The 23,249-nt window shown below is 39.2% G+C and overlaps 1 protein-coding gene across 1 annotated transcript in view; it reads right to left on the bottom strand.

Annotated features, from left to right (window-relative positions):
- The window catches only part of ABCA13 (ATP binding cassette subfamily A member 13), a 175,708-nt gene that overhangs the window by 144,168 nt on the left and 8,291 nt on the right, over positions 1-23,249 (bottom strand). Inside the window, exons 3-11 of the mRNA XM_058813952.1 lie at positions 20,724-20,817; positions 19,504-19,627; positions 10,736-10,884; positions 9,082-9,110; positions 7,859-8,022; positions 5,592-5,707; positions 4,345-4,478; positions 2,405-2,569; positions 724-923 (exon numbers count right to left, since the gene is read on the bottom strand). Coding sequence (XP_058669935.1) covers positions 724-923; positions 2,405-2,569; positions 4,345-4,478; positions 5,592-5,707; positions 7,859-8,022; positions 9,082-9,110; positions 10,736-10,884; positions 19,504-19,627; positions 20,724-20,817 — 1,175 coding nt within the window. The remainder of the gene's footprint in view (positions 1-723; positions 924-2,404; positions 2,570-4,344; positions 4,479-5,591; positions 5,708-7,858; positions 8,023-9,081; positions 9,111-10,735; positions 10,885-19,503; positions 19,628-20,723; positions 20,818-23,249) is intronic.

Below are 23,249 nucleotides of genomic sequence, written 5' to 3'. Positions count from 1 at the left end.
AGAGCAGGAATATTTGAACAGCTTGACAAAACATATCATTCTTAATAAGTCCAGGGCTTACAGCCAAATCTTCACATAAAGTGTTTACATTTGCATTAAGTCATGAACCAAACAGAGAACTTGAAATTGTAATGAAAGCTCAAAAACATCAAAAGAAATCACAGACTCAGAGTGCCCTAGATGAGATGGCAAATTTCATATGTACAACTAATTCTACGTGTTTAAAATTCTGTTTTCCATAGGCTGTAGCTGTCGATGAAGGCATCTGTTACAAGATCTCCTGCACAACTGAGCTGACCTCTACAACAAAAATTCTAAATATTTCACATGCACTGGACTTGCTATACATGAGAAATATCAGTGAGTCACACCAACTACTTGTGGGAATTCAACTTTGTTTGCAGAACAATATAACGGATTCATGTCCTAGTTCAAAATGCCAATTATCCACAGCTGCTGATTCCTATGAGTCCTGATCATGTAGTAGTCATGTCCTCTGCTGAACCTGTAGGAAGCTATATTCTGAAGCATGAACTTAATTTCTTTTCTAGAATATATAAGCATCAGCACAATTATTTGACTGTATACAAGGTTTTGAACTACAGAATAAAAAGAAAATCGCAAAACAGACAAAACCAGAAATCAATTAAATGCAAAGTAAGACCAATATTCAGGTTGATCTAATTTTGTAAGACAAGTTTCAGAAAGAGAAGTATAACTTACCAATGAGATGGAACATATCCTTCTGAAAAATAGGCATTCGCCTTCTCATCCCATTGCTGGATCAGGGTATTTATCTCTGAAAAAAGTTTCCTGTCTTCCCTGTCATCTAAAAATTGAGACATTAAATTAGCCACGATTCTTCTAAGTTCCAAAAGGAAATTTTGAGAGAGACTGCTGCTGTCGAGCCATTGCTCAAGTACCTAGTGGATTGAATGCAAAACAGAACATCTCATTAATCAAAGCTTTCTTACTTAGGCAGTACACAGAATTTGCATGTTGTTAAAAATTCACACAATCAACAATGATACCAAAATTTCTCCCTTACAACCTGTCTAGACTCTGAAATTACTGACGTGACAAAGGTTGACTTTCAATACAGTTTTGACTGGCATGCAAGTTGGCAATGTAACAGGCTACAGCACACAGACAGCTGACATTCTATGTGGTGCTGACCTTGCCTGCAGACCAAGGAAAGGAAAAAAGATGGACTGAGGCTGAAATCAACCAAAAGCTGACCTCCACAGCTGATTACTCAGGCTTCTTTTACCAAACTTCTGCCTACATTGCCAATATGATGGAAGATAGCAGCCTTAACATTTTTGGAGCCCCATAACACAGAGATGATGAAGCCTGTATGCTCCCAATGTAAAGTCCAGAAATAAGCATTAAAAGGCCTGGCCAAAGCTACTGACTGCTCTCCTTTTCTTCACCATTACCTTTCTTTTAAATGTCAAGTGAATATAACTGATTTACTCCAAGAGATATACTGAGATTTTATGTTCACCAAGATAACTCACAGTGGCCAGCAGCTTACATATCTCTGGTTCCCATAATAAGATCATCAACTCATGCTGAGAGTTTTAAAATCATGACTGAAATTATTACTGGGTTTTCCTACACAGAGATTAGTGCATTCGTTTTGGCAGTCACATTGAATTATTACCTCCTACCTCATACTTCATCATATAGCAGGGAAACCTCAAAGATCACATTTTTGAGGAAATACACAGGAAGATCTACATTTTTTCTTTACATAATATTGCAAACATCTCCAGACCAGCTTGATACATTATTCTTCTTTTTTAATGGATAAAAATATGATGTTTCAGTACAAAAACAAATACCGATGTTAAGGTAGCTAGGTGCTTTTCTTAGGAAACATCAGATATTTAATTCTTTTGTCCATGCAACTACACATATGTCATTACAGAGAAGGCATGGCAAGCTATTCTGACAGATGAGAATTTTAAGATGCTCTACTGGAGGTTTACTTTTATCTTGCTTCAGCCACCATTGCCAGAGACAATGAGGGGAAAAAATTAATTATATACCAGTGGAGGTGTCTAGTCAATTTTCAGTTTTGTTCAACATTCAGTCTCAGGTGGAACAGTAAACAGTCTCCTCTGACAGGTCTCTGCATTGTAGCATATCTCATCACATTCCCTATTACATTTCAAATCTGAATCTCCATTAATGAGAAAATCTGATTAAGTGGGCACATGATGATAGATTATACTTCCACTATAATGATTCTTTATAAGGATTATTTCATTTTATTAGCAAGAAAGTTCATTGAAACAATTTTATAGAGAACTTAGATTTTTTTTTTTTTTAACTGAGTTACTGCTGACAACCTACATGCTAAAATTAGGAATTCAAACTATTAACTTATTAAAGTTACCCGTGCATAGAGTTTGAACTTGCTGACAGCATGAACAAGATACAGTTTGGCCTCATGCTGTGCAGAATTACAGCCCTCTCCATTATTCTCCTTGTTTGCTTCATCTTCTTGGACAAGAGCCAGAGCAGAGCACACAAACTGCTCCAGTGTCTCTCCTGTGGGAATCTGGCAAGGACACAAGAAATTGATGAGTATTTCAAGAGCATTGCTGAATGTTAGCTCTCCTATCAACTTACTTATCTAATGAAAATAAGAATAACACTTAGCCTTTTCAGCAAGAACAAAGCCCATCTAACCCAGCCTCTCATTCCCAGGCACATACTTCAAAGTACTCCACTAGCAGGTTGCTGTATAAAATACCAGTGGCCCCATTAGGGTGCTCATACAGCATGAGAATGATGAGATTTGTATATGCAAGGAATTTTCACCTTGTAGCTACACTAGTATTGCTACTTCTACAGTAATTTGCAGGCTGGTACTGAACTAATTTGACTATGACACAGCACCCTTATAGTAGAATAACTATATTGAAACAACTTCACAAGTACAAAAATTACTGATATAAAAAGCACTTAGTACAATGATGTATCTCAACCAGTGATTACATGCAGCAGAGCAGTTTTAAATTGAGGTTGGTGAGTTTCGAGAGAGTGGCCAAGACAACAGAATTTTTTCTTCATAGACTAATTTTTAAAATCTGTGATGAATGATTTAATATTCCCAAGCCAATAAATTGATATGAATAATTAAATATTCCCAAGCCTATAATTATTAAAGCTTACAGAAATAATGCCATACATTTTAATTCTGGTACTGCCTTTCTGAGATGCTTTGCATTCTTGCTCCTTTCAACATTGACTAGAGAATTCATAAAAAGTTTTGCTGGTGTTTTGACACCAAACAAAAAGGGGTGTTAGATACAGAATTGAAGTGCTCCAAACAAATATTATCCAGGCTTCCATATTTGCTTTCATAGTTTTTGATGGTCTTCAAAGTTCTAATACAAGCACAAAACATTGAGATACTAGTTTAAATAGTTACCAAGTGAGTTAGCCTGGGATTTCACAGTCAGCCACAGTTACCAAGCTGCAGTTGAATGCAGTTCATTTGGCCAAACAGAGCATCACTGATATTTCATCAAAAGGCCATTCAAAAGTCAAGGGTTTTTTTAATAATGTATCCATTTGTTTAAATCCGCTATTTTTACAATGAGCTCTTCTGGAGTATAACTCTAAACTGTACTGCTCTACAAAGAACAAACAGATTTCACATAAATACCAACATGTTCTATTAAAGAAACTGTGGACTTAAGCACAAATTCAAACGTTGTTTCCAGTTTTCTGCAGCCAAACCAGACCACCACAACAGACAACTTGGTCTAGAGGATAGGTTGCCCTATCTGAAGAAAGAGATTTTCTTCTAGATGTGATGCATCACAGGCTATTTGATTAAGAACCACTAAGACAACTCAGTCTAGTACATTCATATCAAGATTGCACAGCTGAGAAGAAAGGACTCTTGGTCTCCCTTAATTTACACACAGAAGAGACAGGCATTCTTTGTCCAGCAAATGAGATGACAAGTGCTGCCAGACAAGCTAATCCTGTCAGACTCAAATCAAGGATTTGGGTTTAAAAGCTTAGTGAAGCAATCCTCAAAAGTCTCTACTTGATTGGTTAATAAACACAGGACTCTGCCATACACAGTTGTTACTTCAGAGGAGCATTCATTATTGTATAAAACTGGACCTATCAATATCTTCATGTGCACAGATTTCAGCTAAAGCTAGTCTTTTATTTGATGGGAATGAAGCTAGGATATTTAACAACCTTGTAGCTGCTGCACAAAACTAAGACTCCGTAACACAAGAAAATACATTCAGGGTACAAATAAAAAAGAAATATTGAAGAGTTAGACACTGAAATTTTCAACTGATTTACCTCTGTTAATTGTGCTGTATAACTTAGCAGCTTCTCAACATGAGGGCCATCAAAACCAAACCTGGATTCAAGTTCTGCTTTCACAGCAAGCGGATTCCACAAAACATCCCCAAAAGAAAGATTGTATTGAAAACCTGAAAGAAAGGAAATCTTTTGTTTATGTAATTCATTCCTTTTGTTCATGTTGTTTCTTGGTGGTTCTCACTTGTTGTGATCCAAGTACCATGTTCCCAGCTTTTTTGAGGACAGCAGGATGCGTGCACTGGAACACAAATTTACCTAGGATAAAACCCATGATTGCACTAGTGGTAAGGTCAGTCAGTGTGATGGCATTTCAGCAGCTGATATGCTGATGGTGGGATGCCCCTGCACAGCAATTGCCAGCAAACTCAGCAGGGTGACATTCTGAACTGCACAGAGGCATGCAAGGTGTGTGTATTGACTGGATGTGAACCACTAGTGAGAGTGAGAGCATTGGGAAAATACCAGAAATTCCAGAGAAATCAAGTTCATCTTTTGTACAAGGGATCCAGCACATCAGCTTTGTCCTACATCAGCCTTCACTTTTGCAGGTGAAGTGGGATTTAGACTGCCTATTACTCTTAGCCTGACTTCCACACCAAGCAGACAGCTGCACCTATACATTGTGTGCTTCAGCTTGCCCATGAAACTTGCTCCTGACCTTTTCTTGTTTTCCTGGGGCCAGCCTACCTTCTCCAATAAAACTCATCTTCCATGGTGAAGCAGCAGATGGAGAAATGTAACCCCCCTTCAGCTGACAGCAGAATTTATGAGAACAGAAGAATGAAGCTTAAAGTAAACCAGTCATAATGCTTAACATGCATGTCCAAGAAAATTGCTGTCCTTCTATCAAATGGAAGAAATTGTCCCTTGCATTGGTTTAGTCTCTCTCTAAAATTCATTTCTAAACCATGATCATTCTAAACACTATGTATTAGACCAGTTTATCTGATGCTTTGTTTCTATCTGATAAACAAAGTATCAGATAAACTGGTCTAATATAGTATCTGTATTAGATATTATCTGATAGTTGCCAGAGTCTGATAAAATTTAATAATCAGTATCAGTATTTAAAAAGCAGATCAGTAGAGAAGTATGTTAGCAGTACAAAACTATAGTTTAGTCTCTGCACATCAAGAATGTAGCAGAAGGTCCAGCAGTTACTATCATATATTTCCAGAATGCTTATTAGGAAGTTCAAGGATAATCTGAAGCAAATTTCTTACCTTCTAAGCTCCTATCCTGTACTGATGCAGCAGTCAAATTCAGTGCCATTTTCACCGTTTCATAGAAACTTTGGCCCAGTGGCATCATAGCTAAATCCTTCAGTGATGCTAAGGTACTGAAAGTGGAAAATAAAACAAAAATCAAGCTCTCTATACACCAAAAAACCTGAAAGAACTTGCTGGAAAGAGACAACTTTCAAGCAACTGAATAATAAAATACTTTTTTTTACTGTTGAAAAACTGATGTTTTATGAAATTAGAGTTTAATTGAACAACTAAACAATTGAGGTTTTACAGTTAGAGTATCTCAAACACAAATTGAAATTTTACAGTTAGTGTATCAGTCAATTTCCATTAAGGAAATGTGTCCTGAGAGGACCAATGTCCTCTAAAAAAAAAAGGAAATAAATGTGGAAAAATAAGACCAAAGTACCACCAACATTCTCTGCTATCCTCACAACAAGGCAGAATCAACACAGAATACTTATATTTTACTTCCCACCAATTTAAATGAAAAAAATTTTAAAGCAACATAATACTTATTCTCACAAGAGATTAAGCAAAATGCATTACAGAATCCATTGATAAAAATATATCTATTGAAATTCTTACAAGTCTCTGTCACCTTAGCTGTGAAAAAAAAATTCTGTGTTAATGACACTGTAACTTACTACATAAAATTTATTTCAAATTTACCAGCTATTTCCAACCAAGTAATCACATTATGCAAATAAGAATCTCATTTTCCAGAGTAAGCCATCAGTTTACAACATTCATAAAAAGAAGGGAAAACAAACAAACAAACAACCCAAAAAGACCCTACCCCTACCATAAAACCCCAAAGCTGGTCAGATAGATGTGAAAAGTTTTGTTAAGTGCCTCTGAGAGACACAGCAAAACATGGTACAGACCTGAAAGTCAGAAATGTAAATTCAGAACCTTTCTACTGGCTTAATTCTTCCTTAGAAAGGACCACTAGAATGTAGCATAGTAATATGAAACTAGTCAAGAAACAAGCATTGGTTTTTGTGCTTTGCTTTCCAAATTGCATTAATGAGGGTAAATTTGGTCACTGAAGGGCACAGAAATCTTAAAAAACCCCAAGAAAATGAAAAGACCAAAACCCATAGGTAAACATCTGATTCTCCTATGTAGTTTTGCATGTTAGTAGCTCAGAGAACAAGGTGAAATAAGGTTACAAATTACTCAGGCATAAGGGAAAAATAATTAAATTTTAAAAATCAAGCACCAACATAGGTGTAATCCACATATTATAAGAGAAACTTGTTTCCCAGCTTGAAAAAAAGTTATGCCATCATATCCTTCTTCTCTGGGTGGACAGCTGTTTTTGTGGATTTTCTTTGATTTGGGTTTGTTTTTTAATTTAAAAAAAGTACAGTGGGATGATAAAGGATGGCAGAACAGCACAGTAATTTCTCATTCATTATCTCTGAGCTCCTGCTTCCCCACGGTCTAAGGCTGATGAGGTGCATGGCCAGTCTAGCGCAGGCACCCAGGTTCAGAGGGCTTCTCTTACTTTATGACTGTGTTATTTGACTACAGTGACAATTGCTCATCAACCTACTACAGCAAACTGCCTACCCTGGCAAACACATATCCATCTTTCACCTAATAATGACCTTATTTTACTGAAAATTCCTGCTGATATGTGTCTTGGTCTATGCTTTCATTCTATGTCTCCCTCTGAACCCAGCTGTCCTTTACCTGATTCAGAACAGTCTCTGGGGTGTTTTTCTTACTGTTTCATTTCTTGCAAGAGAGGACCTAAAGCTATTCTGACAGCAAGAGGCTGAGGAAACAAAATTGAGTAATTTTCCTGATACAGACCAAGAGCTACAGACACTCAGATCTGATTAAGATCAAAACTATTATTTTCTTATATTCATATGTATATGCTCTGTCTTTCAAAGATTCCCAAAATATATTACAAGTTTCAAAGTCATATTATGTGATGGGCTTTTCAGTCATTTCATAATTTCAGGTATTGCTAACATGGAGCTGCTTAACAAAGACTCCTAGGGCATCTCTGTTGAGTTTGGCAAAGATGCAAAACATAGTTACAAAGGAATCAGTCTGGGTGAAAATTCCTAACAAGTTTTATAAAAGCAAAATCTGGTAATGAGAAGAAAATTTTAGCCTCTTTACAATGTAAGGGATGCCTATTTTATTAAGTACACAGTGAAAAGAACAAGAATTCCAGAGAAAATTTTAAAACAGAGCACTTTCAAGAATGTGAAAGTACTTACTTTTGAATAAATTTTAGAAACTGTGTTATGGTAGCTAACTCATCTTCTGTATATAAGCTGTTCAGTTCAAGATGAGGGAGTGAATGCAGGAGGTTCCAGAAATATGGTTGCTTGTACAGATTTTCTGCTCTAGAAATAATCTTTTCTGCTTCATTCAAATCCATCTTTAGGTGGAAAAAAATAAAAATTACATGCAACACTTCCAATACCAGAATAAATAAAAAAAAAAAGGTGCCTTTTATTTCCCTGACCCTCTTGAAGTTTAAAACATTCATAATATTTTTCTGAATGTGAAAACATACCTCTAGATTTGTCAATATATCACATTATTTTGGTGGTATTTTCAGCTCATGGAGGCTTTGTTTCTGATATGTCTCCCTGCTCTGATGGAGAAATGGAGCTGGAACTAAAGCCAAGGCATGTCATTCTGCTCAGAGATGTAACCAAGGGAAGGATTATCTTGGAGCTCTCAAGCCCTGCAATGAATGGGACTGCCCAGGCCTTGCCAACCTTGCCTCACAGCTCTTTGCAAGGCTTGTAGGGGTCTCAAATAACAACTTAAAAGAATGGCTCTTTAAAGGTGACCTGCCTGGGATAAAACAACTTCTTTCACAGGACTACACAATATTTGCTACTCAAAATTAATGTCTCACTAGGGCTTTTTTGCACAATGGTGACATAAGCATGCCTTATACAAAAAAGACTCTTGTGTATATACAAGCTCTGTTTTTAACAATGATCATCTACTGTCAAGTCTAATATTTTCTTAATGTTGAGAAATACATTCTTTCTATTCTATATTGCATTCCAGAAATGAAATTTCATATTGATATGGCTCCTTTCAATCAATGAGATCTTATGAGCAATTAAAATTGCCATCTAATTTCAAGTTATAAACAGGAAATCTAGGTTTCATGAAATAGCAGTAACAATCAATCAAATATGGAAAAAAATACATCTGATAGATGCACCTTTAAATTGCTTCTAATAAACAAACGCCCTTCAAATAGTTGTGGATTTTAGCTACTAACAATCTACACTTGTTCAAATAAGTAATCTAGAAACCATTGAACATATATCAAATTTACGAGACACCATTTTTTCCTTCAAACATTTTTTTTTAAGATAGTCTACTTAAACTTGACAGAGTTTAAGTAACCATTATAATAAAGATCCTCAAATCCCAGAACTGTATTCTAGAAATAGACTGTAAAAATACTTACAGTAAGAAAAGCAGTGATGTTATGAAGCCCTGTAAAATTAAATATTTTCCTTTAAAAAGAAACATTATTAGCTTTAGAAGAATATATATTGTAAATAAGAGCAAGCAGTGCACAAAGGACATTTCTAGAAAAGTAAAAGCACATGAAGCAGCTAGTACCCAAAGAAAGTGGTCCATTTGATTTTCTGTGCTTCCCAATACTTTTACTGCAATCACAAAAACAATTTAAAAGACATTTCTTACTGTCAATTTTTTTTGAGGCAAAAGCATCATGCCAACACTACATGAATGTCCTTGCTACCAGAAGCCAGGCATGCAAACTGTGATTTCACCTAAATCTTTCTGCTTGAAAACTCAGAGAGAGACACAGGGTAGTGGGAGGTGCTCAGTGACCCCTGGTACAGCAACAAGGCTGTGTAGCGTGGTAAATAGGTATGATTCGTGCTGACAAAATTGAAACAGTAATCAATATTGATACAGTAATTAATATTTGGAAATAATAAAACAGTTAAAAGGTGTAATGCCAAGAAAGAAAGGGAGAGGAGAGGTTCCACACCCCCCCCCTTTTCCTGCAGATGGTCAAGGCAGGAAAATGCAAGAGATAACAGTTACTAAAAATTAACAGAAAGAAGGGAAATTCTGCTTGCGTCCCAGGAAAATACTAATTATATGAGATTTATTGCTTTGATGCTTAAATATAATATTATGTTAGTTTTGGCTTACATTATACTAGCTTGGTGCACATGTGTAACCCAAAGGTGAATTAAAGGACATCGAGGAAGAGGAGAGCCTTCATCAGAAAACAACTCCCAAAAAGTGGTGCGACCATCAAAACAAATGGTGGAGCATGCACGGTGAAGGTGGTGATGAGGGCAGAGGTAGAAGTGTGATGAATGGAAAATGGGAGGAGATGGCATTGGCACATGGCATATAAGGGGGGAATCTTCACTTGGCAAGCTTGTGCATGAGGTGGCAAGAGTCCCAGAACCCTGCACTCTGTACCCCGCGGTTATCTTTTGCTTATGCGCTGTTATTGGAACCAAATTTTCCCTTATTTTAATCAAATTATATTGTCAATATTTCAAGTGTATCCAATTTTATGTATTTTCTAAACTATTCAATTAAAATTGCTGCTACCTCTAATATTGTTTGGGATTTTTTATGATGGGATAATTGGGCAAATATTACAGCAGTATGGGTGGAAATGGAACAGGAGACCCCGACCCTGCTATTTCCAGTCTCACTCTTTCTGTGCAAGACTGAAGGTCACCAGGTGTGACATACTGTTGTTTTCCATTCCTATACTCTTTAGTACAACAGAAAAATACAGGGGGGAGCGTTAAATCTCATAAACTACTTTTGAATGCATGTTAGAAAAAGTAACCTTATACTCTGATTTTAATCCTTATCTTTTAAGCTTTCCTCTCATTGTTTTCATAACTCTCAAGTATACAAGGGCACAGTTTCAGAAAGCTAAATTTTTTCTCTGATAATTTTGATGGCCACAATGTTGGTAATCATAAAAGTGGCTTTTTTTAGATCAGCTAAAATTTCAGTTGCCTACTTTTATTTTTAAGATCAAGCTATTCTTTTGTTTGATGTCTATCACCAACCAATAGGCAAAGAAATTAATTTTTAGAAAAATCACAGCTTACCTGAGAGCCTTGAATTTTCTTCCCATAGCTTTTCTAAGGCCATAGCTTTCTCTGTAGTATCAATAAATTCCTTTGCAAGTTCTTCTATCTCTTCCATGAAGTCCAGATCAGGTCCAGTGGCTCTCTCTGGACCACTTTGAGGGCTTGCACTATTTTTTGACAGAAAAAAGAGGGACAGGTAACACACTGAAATCAAGTAACTGAAAAATGTGTATATACTCACAGCGGTATTCTAATACTTTTTTTAACAATTATGTATTCATACAACTTCTATTTAGTGCAGTTCATTAACATGCAAGTTGCAGCACTGGGTCTCAAAACCTCAGGAAAGTGGGCAATGAAAAATTGCTGAGGTCACTTATGCCAATTGTGGCAGCAGCCAAGAACAGACATGTCCAAAAAGTCTTTAATATTTCTGAACACACTCAACTTTTCTCCCCTGGACTATCATGTGTTCTGGTGGCAATTCTCTGATGAGAAAGTTCAAGCTTTACTATTGCATCTAAACTAACAATTTGTTTTTTCAAATACACAGCAACAGATAAAAAGAGTATTTTATTCTTACTACTGGCTTTTTCCTTATTTTAACTTGCAGACATACCACTGGTAAATGTTATCTCTGTTATCTCTATCACATTGCTATCTGGTGACTACTCAACAGCACAATTTCCTAACAATACTTTTAAATAAAACCAGAAGTCAGAGTCGTTTAAATGCCTCTTTACAGGACAAAATTACTTAGACCCTCCTAAAACACCATAAACAAGGGAATAATTATATTTAGCATGTTACTAGGCCGTTGCATTCTGTTTTATCTAATAGGAGATTCAAATTATCTTAAGAGCTAGAACCTGTCTAGCAAAATCATTACTATTTTGCATCAAAAACACAATTAACTGTCACAGAATCAAAGAATGAGTCCAGTTGGAAGGGACCACAGTGGTCATGTGGTCCAACCTCCCTGCTCGAGCAGGATCATCCCAGAGCACACGGCACAGCATTGTGTCCAGATGGTTCTTCAATATCTCCAGTGAGGGAGACTCCACAGCCTCTCTGGGCACCCTGTCCCAGTGCTCAGTCCCCTGCACAGTAAAGTTCTTCCTCATATTCCAGTGCAACTTCTTGTCTGTCAGTTCTGCCCATTGCTTCTTGTCCTGTCTCATTTACAAAAATATAATAAGGAGTTTCATTCCTTTCCCATCGAGCTTATATGCCAGTACTTGCTTTCACCACAATTTTTACTTATTGAAAGAAAAGCCTAATGAGATCAATTTACAAACCAAAGAAAGCCATCAGTCACCACTTGCTCATTCTCTTATTTCTCTTTCCTTCCCTCCCAAATCCTCATTTGTTCAGACACTTCCAGAGCTGTTTGCAACTTCAGATTAAGGGAAACAAAGAAAATTTCATCTTAAAATAATCAAGTTCTTAATTGTTTCAGTACAGCTTATTTTGATCCCAACTTAGCCAACAGACAACACTGTCTTTCACCATCCTCAAATTTTAGTGGGCTAAATGCGGAACAATACCTCAACATATATATTTCCCTTTTAAATGGAGTTTTAAAAAGCAGCTTTCTGTTGTTTAGAAGGTGGGTTTTTGGGAGACTAGAAGTTGCACTTTAGCTGTTGTCTTTGAAAATCACCTCATAAAATCCAATATTACAGAAACTCCCAGTGCCCAAAATTTCAGACAGCTGAGAATACTTGTGTTTGGCAAAGAACTGAAACACTACCTACATACTGAAATCTTCGTAGCACTCTGTTTTTTGAGCATGAACAAGACGCCAGCATTTGATCAGAATAACAGAAGCCACAGTCAGAACATTAAAAAACCAAAACTCTAGCTCACTTTCCATGGGATTTTTCACAGGTTTTGGTTGTCTTGGGGTTTTTTTGTGGGGTTTGGAGAGAGTGGTTGTGTTGGGTTTTTTCCCAATAGTTGCTGAACATAAAATTGAAAACTAAACTCTCCAAAGAAAATAATTTAAAATAAAAAGTGTTCAGAGGAGTGTAGAATTTCAACCCACATTGTTTGCCCTCCAAACTAGACCCAAGCCTTGCATCTCCATCTACAAATGTCCTCATTTCAGAAACATTCCAAACAACAATGCACTGGGGAAAAAGGCCTTAATCACATAGGAGCCCACAGCAGGACTCAATGCTGTCTCCAGAGGATTCTGGGGCTGCCTGGCCTCCCTACCAGCTGCAGGGGGCACAGATAGCAGTGATGGAAGCAATCAGTAATTCTTTCCATTCTATCCCCATCACCAACTCTGCTGCACCTTGGATCTGCAAAGCTTGGCTTGATAAACAGCAGGGAAACAATATAAAAGCATTCTCTTGGCACCTAATTTTATGTGCTTTAGTCACTTGTTTGATGCACAGCAGAAGCCCATTAGATAACACAGGTGTATCACTTGGTGAGGAATTTATGTTTTGGGATTTTTAGTATGTTGTGGATGGAAGCAAGATGGATGGCACAGGGTGTCGTCCTGGGTTTCTTCTTCATGCTTCTTCTTCCGTCTTCTTTGTGGGTTTGTGTGGCATTTTGCAATTGGGCATAAAAGTCTGCATTGTGGGCTCTTTAGCATCAGTTATGGGGTTAAAAGGGGAAATATTTTAAGTGTCAGTTCTTAATTGGATAGTTTACTCTTAAAAGAGCTTGTAACAAGACATTGATAGCCATTTTGTGCCTTCTAATGCAAAGCTGCCAAACTCACAGTAATGAGACTGTTTTAGTGAAAAGAAATAATAAACACCTGAGTCCAAACATGAACTACCATCTCAAGTGCCTTCAATCCAGACCCAGAAAAATTGAAAACTGGGACCTCCACAAGGTCCCATAGAGCATGTGGGGCCAGGGAAAGGAGACTGGGAAGACGCAGACTAGAAATATTAAAGAAAACCTCAGACAGCACTTGGAGCATGGCGGCTCTGAAGAGCTACAGGGCAAAGTGCAGGGAAATCATGTTGATGGTGAAAGTGGAGAGGGAGATGAGAAACTCTAGGGGGAAGTAGATATTTGGAGCATGGTAAAAAGCAAATCCAAGGCATAAGGCCTAGCTATTACAGAAGAGAAGGCACATTCGCCTTCTCAAGCACATGAAAGACCCACAGAAATGCCACTTTCCTAAGCACAAGCCTCTCAGCAGCCCAAGAGCAGCTGTTTGGAATGCTGGCTGTGAGCTGTGTGAGCTATTAGCTTTGTGGGGATTTCCAGGTCAGCTGCCATGTCAGCTAGCTGCCATTTGTGACCCTCTTTGGCCATCATTGCCACAGACCTGCCTCTCACTATTCTTGGATCTGAGCACAGCCTCTTTTTGAAGGGGAAATGGCAACAGGCATGACACTGGTTATCAGGCTCAGTTTTATGAAACACATTAAATTATTACAGAGGTCTTACTTGCTTAATAACTGTGTTAAGATTAAAGGATTTTATATATTTTCAGCATGGTATTAGAGGACTACATTTAGCTCCTAATTAGAGTGCTACAAGTTACTACTGATCTCTTAATTCAGCACAGGTTACACAAAATTGCAGGAAGATGTCAGCATCTTGCCAGAAAGATAAGAAACTACACTTTAAAACCAGCTACAGAGACAGTCAAAGCAAACAATTTCCAGTGAGTGTGCCAATAAAAGTTCTTAATTGTGTTATTGCTACTCTCCCAAACAGCCTTCAAAGTGTGCTTGCTGGAGCAGAGGGCAGCACTAACTCATTTGTGTGTGAATGTGTAAAGGAAGTCCAGCAGCCATTCCAAGGAAATTCCTAGCAGCAGTTGCTAGGAACAGTAAAGAGAGGAAGCAAGGGATAATAAAAAGGACAAAAGGAGGAAGCAGTAATTTGTAGGAGAGGACATACATCATTAGAACTGGGGTGTTAGTAGAAGGGGTTGGGGAATGTATATATAAAATTGCATTATTGTCCATGGAAGCTCTTCCTTCAACTGTACATTTGTGAGAACAGAAATTAAACTAAAGACATACATTGGTACAAACTTTGAATGTGACAAAATACTGCAAAAGAGCAAAAAATTGCATCTCTTTGAGCATGTAAAAGCAATTGTTATTTCCTAAAGCCATGACTCAGAAACATTAATTCTGTCCAATTTACTCAGTTACTCAGGATAACAATAAGAACATTTCAGAGTTCATCTAAGAACTCAGCTGTGATGTGAAATGCCTGATAACAACAAGAACACTTCAGAGTTCATCTGAGAACTCAGCTATGATGTGAAATGCCTTTTAGACTCATGATTTTCAAAAGCATCTCAGCAAACTCTTTTCAACCTCACCCCTGTCACCACATTAATAATTTCTCTCTAAAATTGCAAAGCCCCAGCTGGCTTTCATTCTGCACTATATCAGGATTATAAGCCTGGAGACATCAATACCAGTACACATGCTGGACAATAACATACTGTGTGTCTTTCACATAAAGATCTTTCTCTTCCATGTAGATACAATTATAACCTTCCTAAAATGCAATGGACTAAAATATATAGCAAACTAAAAAAACATATTTTTCTTCATTTGCTCTTAAATTAAGAAAACGTGTTTCAATTTCCTTTTCTCCACAACTCTGGCAATCTATAAGCAAGGTCACAAAAACTGCTTATGTTTTTCAGCTACAGAGCCTGCAACTACAAAAGTTTGCCCAGACCACAGAGTTTATATTGCAGAAAGTTGCTGCAGCCATAAGCTATCTTGAAGAACTATTTCTCATTTGAAGATGTATGTCACTAAAGAAAAATCTGACCCTTTAAGCAATTCTTACACAAGGACTTTTGCTGATGCTTAGACTTTCCTTGATTTTATTCTTCCACACCTGCTGCTGTATCTAAGCTCTTCTGATGCTCCTCCACTGGAGAATCTAGGCGAGTAGTGATAAAGCAAAAAGTTTAGAACAGTGAGAAGAAAGGGGCAGGCATGAGCAGGGCTGCTCCAGGAGGGGGCCAAGCTAGGAGCTGGGACAACCCTGGAACAGTCCATGCCTCAGCAATGGGACAGTGTCCCCCAGGCTGCCTGAGGCAGACACAGGAGTGTGTTATAGGCTCCAGAGACAGCCCCAACAAGGCAGGGTGAGCCCAGGAGCCCAGTCAGATGCAAAAGGAGACAGAGCTACCACGTGGGTACAAGTGGCACATCCAGCAGAGGTGCCAGAGACAGACCTGGGCTTCTACCACATCTACTGGGTCAGGCTGCTCAGGCTGCTACCACCTGTAGCTAAATAAACTAATGTGCTTAGAGAAACAAACTAATAGAGAGAAATAAACTAATGTGCTTTGAAATGACATTTTAGAGTCTTGCTTTAATGATATTTGTGGTTCTAAGTCTGAGAATAGCTTAATTTTCTTTTAGGTCCTTAAAAAGTCTAACTAACATAGATCTATGAGTCTAGACTGCAAGGACAAATCCCATCATATTCTGCAAGATTTGCCCGGGAATCCAAAGGACTGGGAAATCACGATGTTTCCATGCACATTCATGGAATGTGTAAGGCCACAGGACCCCATGGCTGTGTGGGTTTTGTCTTATTTTCATGCTCTCAGTTTTACACTGTGCTCCACTAAGATGAGGTGGGGGGTGGAACATTCTGGAAAGAGCAGGGAAAAATGTCCTTTGCCACGGGAGCTCCGGAATACTTCCTTGTTGCTCTGTCTGAGGGGGGGGCGTGTATCAGGCTAGGGAATCATATCAGCTGCTGCCAGCCAACAGCTTTTGCAGTGGATGGAAAAAGGAGCAAGGAGAAAAGCCACAGAGCTCTTGCAATTAGATGCTTTCCAAAGCAACAGAGGAAGTGGCAAATCTTAATGCAAATCAAAGTTAACATGGTTGTAGGCTCATCTTCTCACCATATCACAGGCTGCTGCCTGAAGGGACAGGGACACATCTGTGAGGGCATGGCCTGCAGCAGGATAACTTCACCCTGGGCTCAGCCCCACCATGGAGGGTGCTGCTCACTGACAAATGGCTATTTGTGGTTTATGGATTCCATGGAAGCTCCAGCAGTAGTCACAGAACTGCTTCCTCCCAAAGACAACTACTACATTTCAAAGTGATAGCACCAAAGTGCTCCATACTGTGAAAAAAATGGTCAAGTGTCCATGCAAACCGTGCAGTCTCTGACTCTCTCTTAATAAACACTACATTATTGACATAAAAAATGTTCCTTTATCAGACTTATGAATTGATATCCTTGAAGGGAAGATAATTGCTATTACTGTTCCTATGACATCCCATCTCTCCAGTCAACAGGGACTGGATTCTGTTATGTTTGACTGATCAGAATGACACTCTATATTCCTAAGGCTGTTGGCAGCCAGCATAAGTCAGAGCAACCCTGAGGTTGATTTAATTTATACTGATGGACCTGGTGGAACAGGCTGACCTCAGAATGAACTTCATCCTACCTTTTTAGTCTTTTTCCTTACCTAGGCTATATGCTACTCACTGCAGCCTATTGAGTGCATAAATATGGATACATGCATGCATTTTATTTTTCACTTGAATAACTGAAAGCCACTGAATAATTTCCCTGATTCTTAAGTAGGTCTAAGTCTGCCTCCAGGAAATTCTTTTCTGATTTTCTATTGAGCTGGAACATAATTTGGGCAGTTCAGTCAAAACAGTGTAAATAATCATGCAGAGCAGTCAATATAGTTCATAGTTTCTAGAGATTTAACACATTTAGATGGCATCTGAACTAGTGATGTAAAAAAAAGCTATACTTTTAGGGAATTTTTTTTAAAGGCTAGAATTAGGGTAACTCTTTAACCCAGTAATATAGAATTTCTACTGCAAGTAAGAGGCACAAGCTTTGTACTGAGTTTGAAAGACCACAGCAAGGGGCTGGCCACCTTTGGTTTGCCTGAACTTGTTTTCATTTTGACTTGGGTTTGCTTTACCTTTTTTTTTTTTATTTTCCTGGCCAGACAACTCTGGCAGTTTGCTCTGTTTTCACTTGTGATTGCCTAACACCATCATAGTTTTACACAGATAGAAGGTGCAAGTGACCATTCAGTGCAAAATGAGATATTTATGGCTAACAAAGCAGTGCCGAAGAACACAGGCCCAGTATAATAGATGAGGCCTTGAGAGGTGGGACAGAGATGAACTGCACTGGAATATAATACTGGAGCATCTGGGTTGATAAGAGGTGGGGCACAGGCAGGCTCTGAGGGCCATAAACAAGTCACCAGTGTTTAGTTAAAATTTAGACCTGTAGCTGGACAAAGCCAATTTCCAAGCATCAAGAAAAAAACAAGATGTAGCTAACATTTGTAAAAGATATCATGTACATTCTGGTTTACCACATAAATTTGAATTTATCCCAGAGCTGCAGACCAATGGAAACAAGCAAGGTATAAAAGCACACTAGCAAACACAAGTGACCTCAAGTCCACCCTCAAGTGAGAAAAGAAGCCATCAACACCACATTCCTCCAGGCAAAGTAATGTCTATCATGACTTGCCATAACAACCCCATCTTCATCCATCTGTAGCTGTTTACATGACCCAGAGTGCCAGTGGAAAGGTGTGCATAACCCCAGAGAAAGGACTGGAAATTCACTGGTCATGTAACAATTCTAACTGTATTAGTGGGAGGAGAAGGCAGAGGAGAATTTTAATAGGGGTATTTTTGTCTGTAAGTATCTTGTGTAATAATGCATCTTGACTAATACTGCTTAAATTATTAAGATTTCAATTCTAGAAACAAATTCTACCTTATGTAGAACGTGTTTGCCCATAAACAAGGTTTATTTTGCATGGTCTTATGTTCAATCAACAGTTCTCTAATAATAACTGAAGCAGACCATCTAGATGAACAGATGAGTATTATGGCCTGTTACTGTGATAACGAAGCTTTCCAACTTGCTGTATGCTGAATTTATTGCTACCTATAAACCTCTACAATAATAAACCATAAATATTTAATACTCTGGCACACCTGGCTCAGCCCTCTAAGATCTTTTGATAGATATTATCAATTTTCTAGGAATGTAAATGTATAAATTTTCTAGATGTAAATGTATATATTCTGATTAGCTGACTGTAATTTGACTTTATTGTTATATATTTTCAAAGGCTGCTTATGACTATATCTTTCAGCCAGTTTGCATAAGTGTCTTTGCATCTCAAGCATTTTTGGAGTAGATGAAATTACTTCATTTCTTAAAGAAAAATTCAAAATTCTGATTAATCTTTTTCTCTTTCTGCATTCATGGATCCTGTGACAAGGACTTCTAATGGGCAACTTCTTCCAAGTTCTTTCTTATTACAGAACTTCTGCTATTCCTTGTTGGCTTTTTGTGGGTCTTATACGAAAGTTATTCTTGTTTTGCTTTTCTGGGTTCACTTATCCCACTACGTATCCCACCCAAACTATTCAAAGTTTAAATCCACATATAATTTTGGTACTCTGCTTCACTCACATATAATAAAAGACTCTCTGGTAAAGGATAAAAGTATGCTCTGACATGGTAGTAGCAAAAGGGAAAGAATATGACAAGGTATACAATTCCAACCCCAAAGAGTGTTCAGTAGCCAAATCCAGCATGAAATGCCCAAGAAACGTAAACAAAAATTAGCAAGAGGTACAACTAAGGCCTTAGACCTTTTGCAGTCATAAGAACACTGAAGGAAGCTTTTAGCACAGAGTAACATTGCTTGTATTTTTCCTGTCTAGAAGGCAGCAAGAACCTGCCTTTCTGTAAAAGCAGATGCAGCGTGGTGGTGGCAGCTCTGTCACGCTCCCGTAACTCACCCAGAGCGGCTGTGTCTCTGCGCTGTGTAGCTGGCATTCCTGCACCTCGAGCCCACGTTACAGAATAGGCTCCGCAGGAAGGGATAAAGGCCCCCACTCGGTAAATCACGAGCTTCTAGGTAACCTGAAACCAAGCAGCAGCAGAAATAGGACCAGTGATATTGCATTTGCAAGCTGTACCATCATGTTGTGCTTCCTTATCCTAAAAATCCTCTTTGTCACCTGCAAGCAATGAAGTTGTATCAATGTCAGGTGTCTCATTTAAGAAAAACTCAGTCATCACAGAAAATGAGTAACCTCTGTGTCAGATTGGGACAACAAGCTATGTGACACTTGAGAGCAATCTTTGAAAAGCTAATTTTCCTGGTAGTAACATTATTGCAGTATCATGTGGTTGCTAGCCCCAAAATCATGTGACCTAGATTGGAATAGACTTCTGCACAAAGTGGTATTTCCTCTTTTCTCACAGGCTTTCAAAAAATGAAGGAACAGGTGTTCAGCAATTGAACATGCATCAATCAAGACCCTTTAAACAGCCATTTTTCCATATCTCTGGAATTATCCACAGCTCTCCATAAAGTAAACATATATAATGCAGGCTACATTCTCTCCAGATAGTTCACTCTACAGATCTAGAATTGTTTCACCAAACTGATTTTTAATGTAGCTAAAGCTGGTTTATCCCCATTTTACTGGCATTGGTGAATAACATAATAATAAACTGAATAGATTATAGTATCATAAAGAATTCTTTTCTAAATGAAGTTATATTTTGACAAGATAAAAGCAAAAATAGCTTTATAAAGTAGAGGGAGTCATAAGTTTTGAAGTGTTAAAGCAAATGGAAGAATTTAACAACATATAAATTCTCAATCCTAGGAAGTGAGTAGGGATAAGGTTCATCTTGTCTAATTGTAAATATCCACCTCTGAGGCAGTCATCTAAACTCCATTACTCTATAGAGAGCAATAAATACAACTAAAACCCAAATAATCTCCCTTACTCCAAAGCTGATGTTTAAAAGTTGTCTTACCAATCAGATATTAAACTTAGCACCTCTTTCCTACATAAATACAGCTGGACAAGATTGAATCCCACTGTAGGACTCTTTCATTGACTCCACTACATTTAACTCCCCCTTCTTAGGATGTGTTTAGTGTTTGCTAAATACTTCTACAAGTAGAGGCAACCAAAATAGAACACAAGCAAAGCAAACATACAGTTTTCCTTGTATTTTGGGGGCTCCTGGAAGCGGATGGCAGCTAGAATCAAGAAAAGTACACATGGCCACAGTATTTCAGTGAGAGAGAGGACCTGAAGAAGAAAATCAGAACATCAGTCTATAGAACATAGGGTTTGGGAACAAATCATTAAAATTCATATGTCATTTACTTTATAATAAAAACAATAAATATCCTCCCTACAACTATTTAAGGAAGAACAAGACCATTAAAGCAAGCTAACAACTGAAACTTCTATTTTAAATCCTTATAACTCTGTGGAATGCACTTCTTTCAGAACAGAAAAGTAGTTTTCATTTCAGTTTATGCTGTTTGTAGATACTTTCCTCAGGTCAAGACAAAGACTGGCAAGGTGGTGATGGTGACCTTCAACTTTCCCATACCTGAGCCTCCTAAGAAGCCAGCAGCATCCTGTACCTTGGTGAAATTCTTCATGCTCGCCTGAGCCCTTCCTGGTAGATACCTCTTTGTCCTTCCCTGACTCCCTGGCTGCTGCCATTACACACTTTCTGCCACCTGCACTCAAATACTCTCCAAAATCCACCCTTGCCATCTCCAGGAGGGAAGACCAAGTGAGACCAAACTAACAGGGCTGATGCTGCCCACAGCCACACTTCTCATATCCCAGTGTTCCCATTTCCAGGGCCACAAGGACAAGGCACACAAGCCAACATGCAGCAGGGCTCAGATTTTGAATGTTGTCTTCTCTGAGCAGAGTGCACATACACAGAGCACGTTCATGCCTCTGCAGAGAGGGCACAAACTCTCAAATGGATTGGAAGGAAGAAAAAGAAACACCAAGAAAAGCAATTGTGCTAATTTTCAGCAACAGAAAGGAGGAAACAGCCATACAGCCAAGTTTCAAAAGGCTCCTAGATTCACTGATAACAGCATTAGGAAAGTGTGAATAGGGACAGAAACACAGTAGAAGTGACAACCACACTGAAGGTCTCCCATTAGGGGCTGTTATCTTTTCTGGAGCATACAGGGGATTTTATTTCTAAACTGCCAGAGTTGAACCAAATCCCATCACAGAAGTAAACTTGGGCATGTCAGAAAAATGCCTAAGAACCATAACATAAGAACAATATCCAGTGGCTGAGTCTTCCCTCTAGAGAAGGACATCTGTGCTGGACATGAGACAAGGAACTAAAGGTTTCCTGAAATTTAGGGAAATCACCATTTATCTAAACTGATCACACTCAAAACAGTACAGAAGCCAATCTAATAAAAGTAGAGATGGTTATTTCAATCTTTCAGGTATCAGCAAGGGCCAGCTGCTCCCCAGGGTGCAGAGATCTTTGTGTAACAGTGCCACCCAGCTGGGCAGGGTCCCCGTCCCAGGGAGCCCAGATGGGGAGCAGGACAAGGCCTGCCATCACAGCCAGCCTTAACCAGGAGTCCAGATCCTTGGTCAATGTCACAGCAGGCCAAGCCAAACAGTGGCCAAGCACAAGGGCTGAGCCAGAGAGCAGTATGACTCTGACTTCTCCCAGGCAGGAGGGCACAGAAACCCAATTTTGGCTTGGGCTGCTCAGAGTCATTAAACTTAGCAGAGGCCTAGACCCTGACAGCATCCTCCCCTCCTTGGCATATTCATCCCCATTCCTCCTGCCTGGGATCAGATGGAGGGCCTTGCTGTGGAGCAGAGCCATTGCTGCAGAATGTCCCTGGGCTCTCTGTGGGGAATGGAGCCAGCTGCAGCAGCTGAGGGAAGGAGCACTGCAGAGGACACTTGGGAGGGGATGTCACCAGGCTGCCCAGAAGGGGCTGGAAAGGGGGCACACAGCTGTCCAGCTATCCCTGGGGGCACACACCACCACCACCATAAGAGCCCACAGTCGGTGGCTAGGGGACCGTCCCACAAGAAATTCAGGTGTGGGGTGGGAGGCCAGAGCTAGAGGGGTTTACAGGCGAAGGGCATGGACAGGCTGGGGTCCCTGGTGCCACCTCGGGGCTGAGGACAAGCCCATCTTGCAGCCAGGGCACAGCCAAGCCAGCTGCTCCTGAAGGGCAGGGAGACAGGAGGGTGCCAGAGCAGCAGGGTGGTGCCAGAGCAACAGGAGGGTGCCTGTTGGGAAGGGCCTGGCCAGCAGTGCCCCAGGGAGGCAGCAGGCTCTGCTGGGATCCAAGACCTCCAAGGTGAGCCAGGGCTAAGGCTGAGCCAGGAATGAGGGTCAAACACAGCCCTGCCATCTCTGGCGTAGTCCATGAGAGGAGGGTTCAGCTTGGATAGGGACTGCTGCTCCTGCTGACAGGAATTTGGGATAAGAACTGATAAGGCAACTGCAGAGGAAACAACAGGTTGGAGGACACAATGAACCACCAGCATGCTGCAGGCATTAAGCATGCAAAACTGATCTTAAGAAGTAAGTTATTTGTTGTAAACATGTTAAAATAATGCTGCTGTATAAGGCTTACTTGTGTTCAAATAGGACAAGTACCCACAGAAGGTCCAAGGAAAGAGTATTTGTGACATTGCAGGATTGCAGTCCCTGCACAGCT

The sequence above is a fragment of the Ammospiza caudacuta genome, chromosome 1, assembly GCF_027887145.1.
Source record: "Ammospiza caudacuta isolate bAmmCau1 chromosome 1, bAmmCau1.pri, whole genome shotgun sequence".
Taxonomy (NCBI): domain Eukaryota; kingdom Metazoa; phylum Chordata; class Aves; order Passeriformes; family Passerellidae; genus Ammospiza; species Ammospiza caudacuta.
This window is presented reverse-complemented; position numbering and strand designations above follow the sequence as displayed.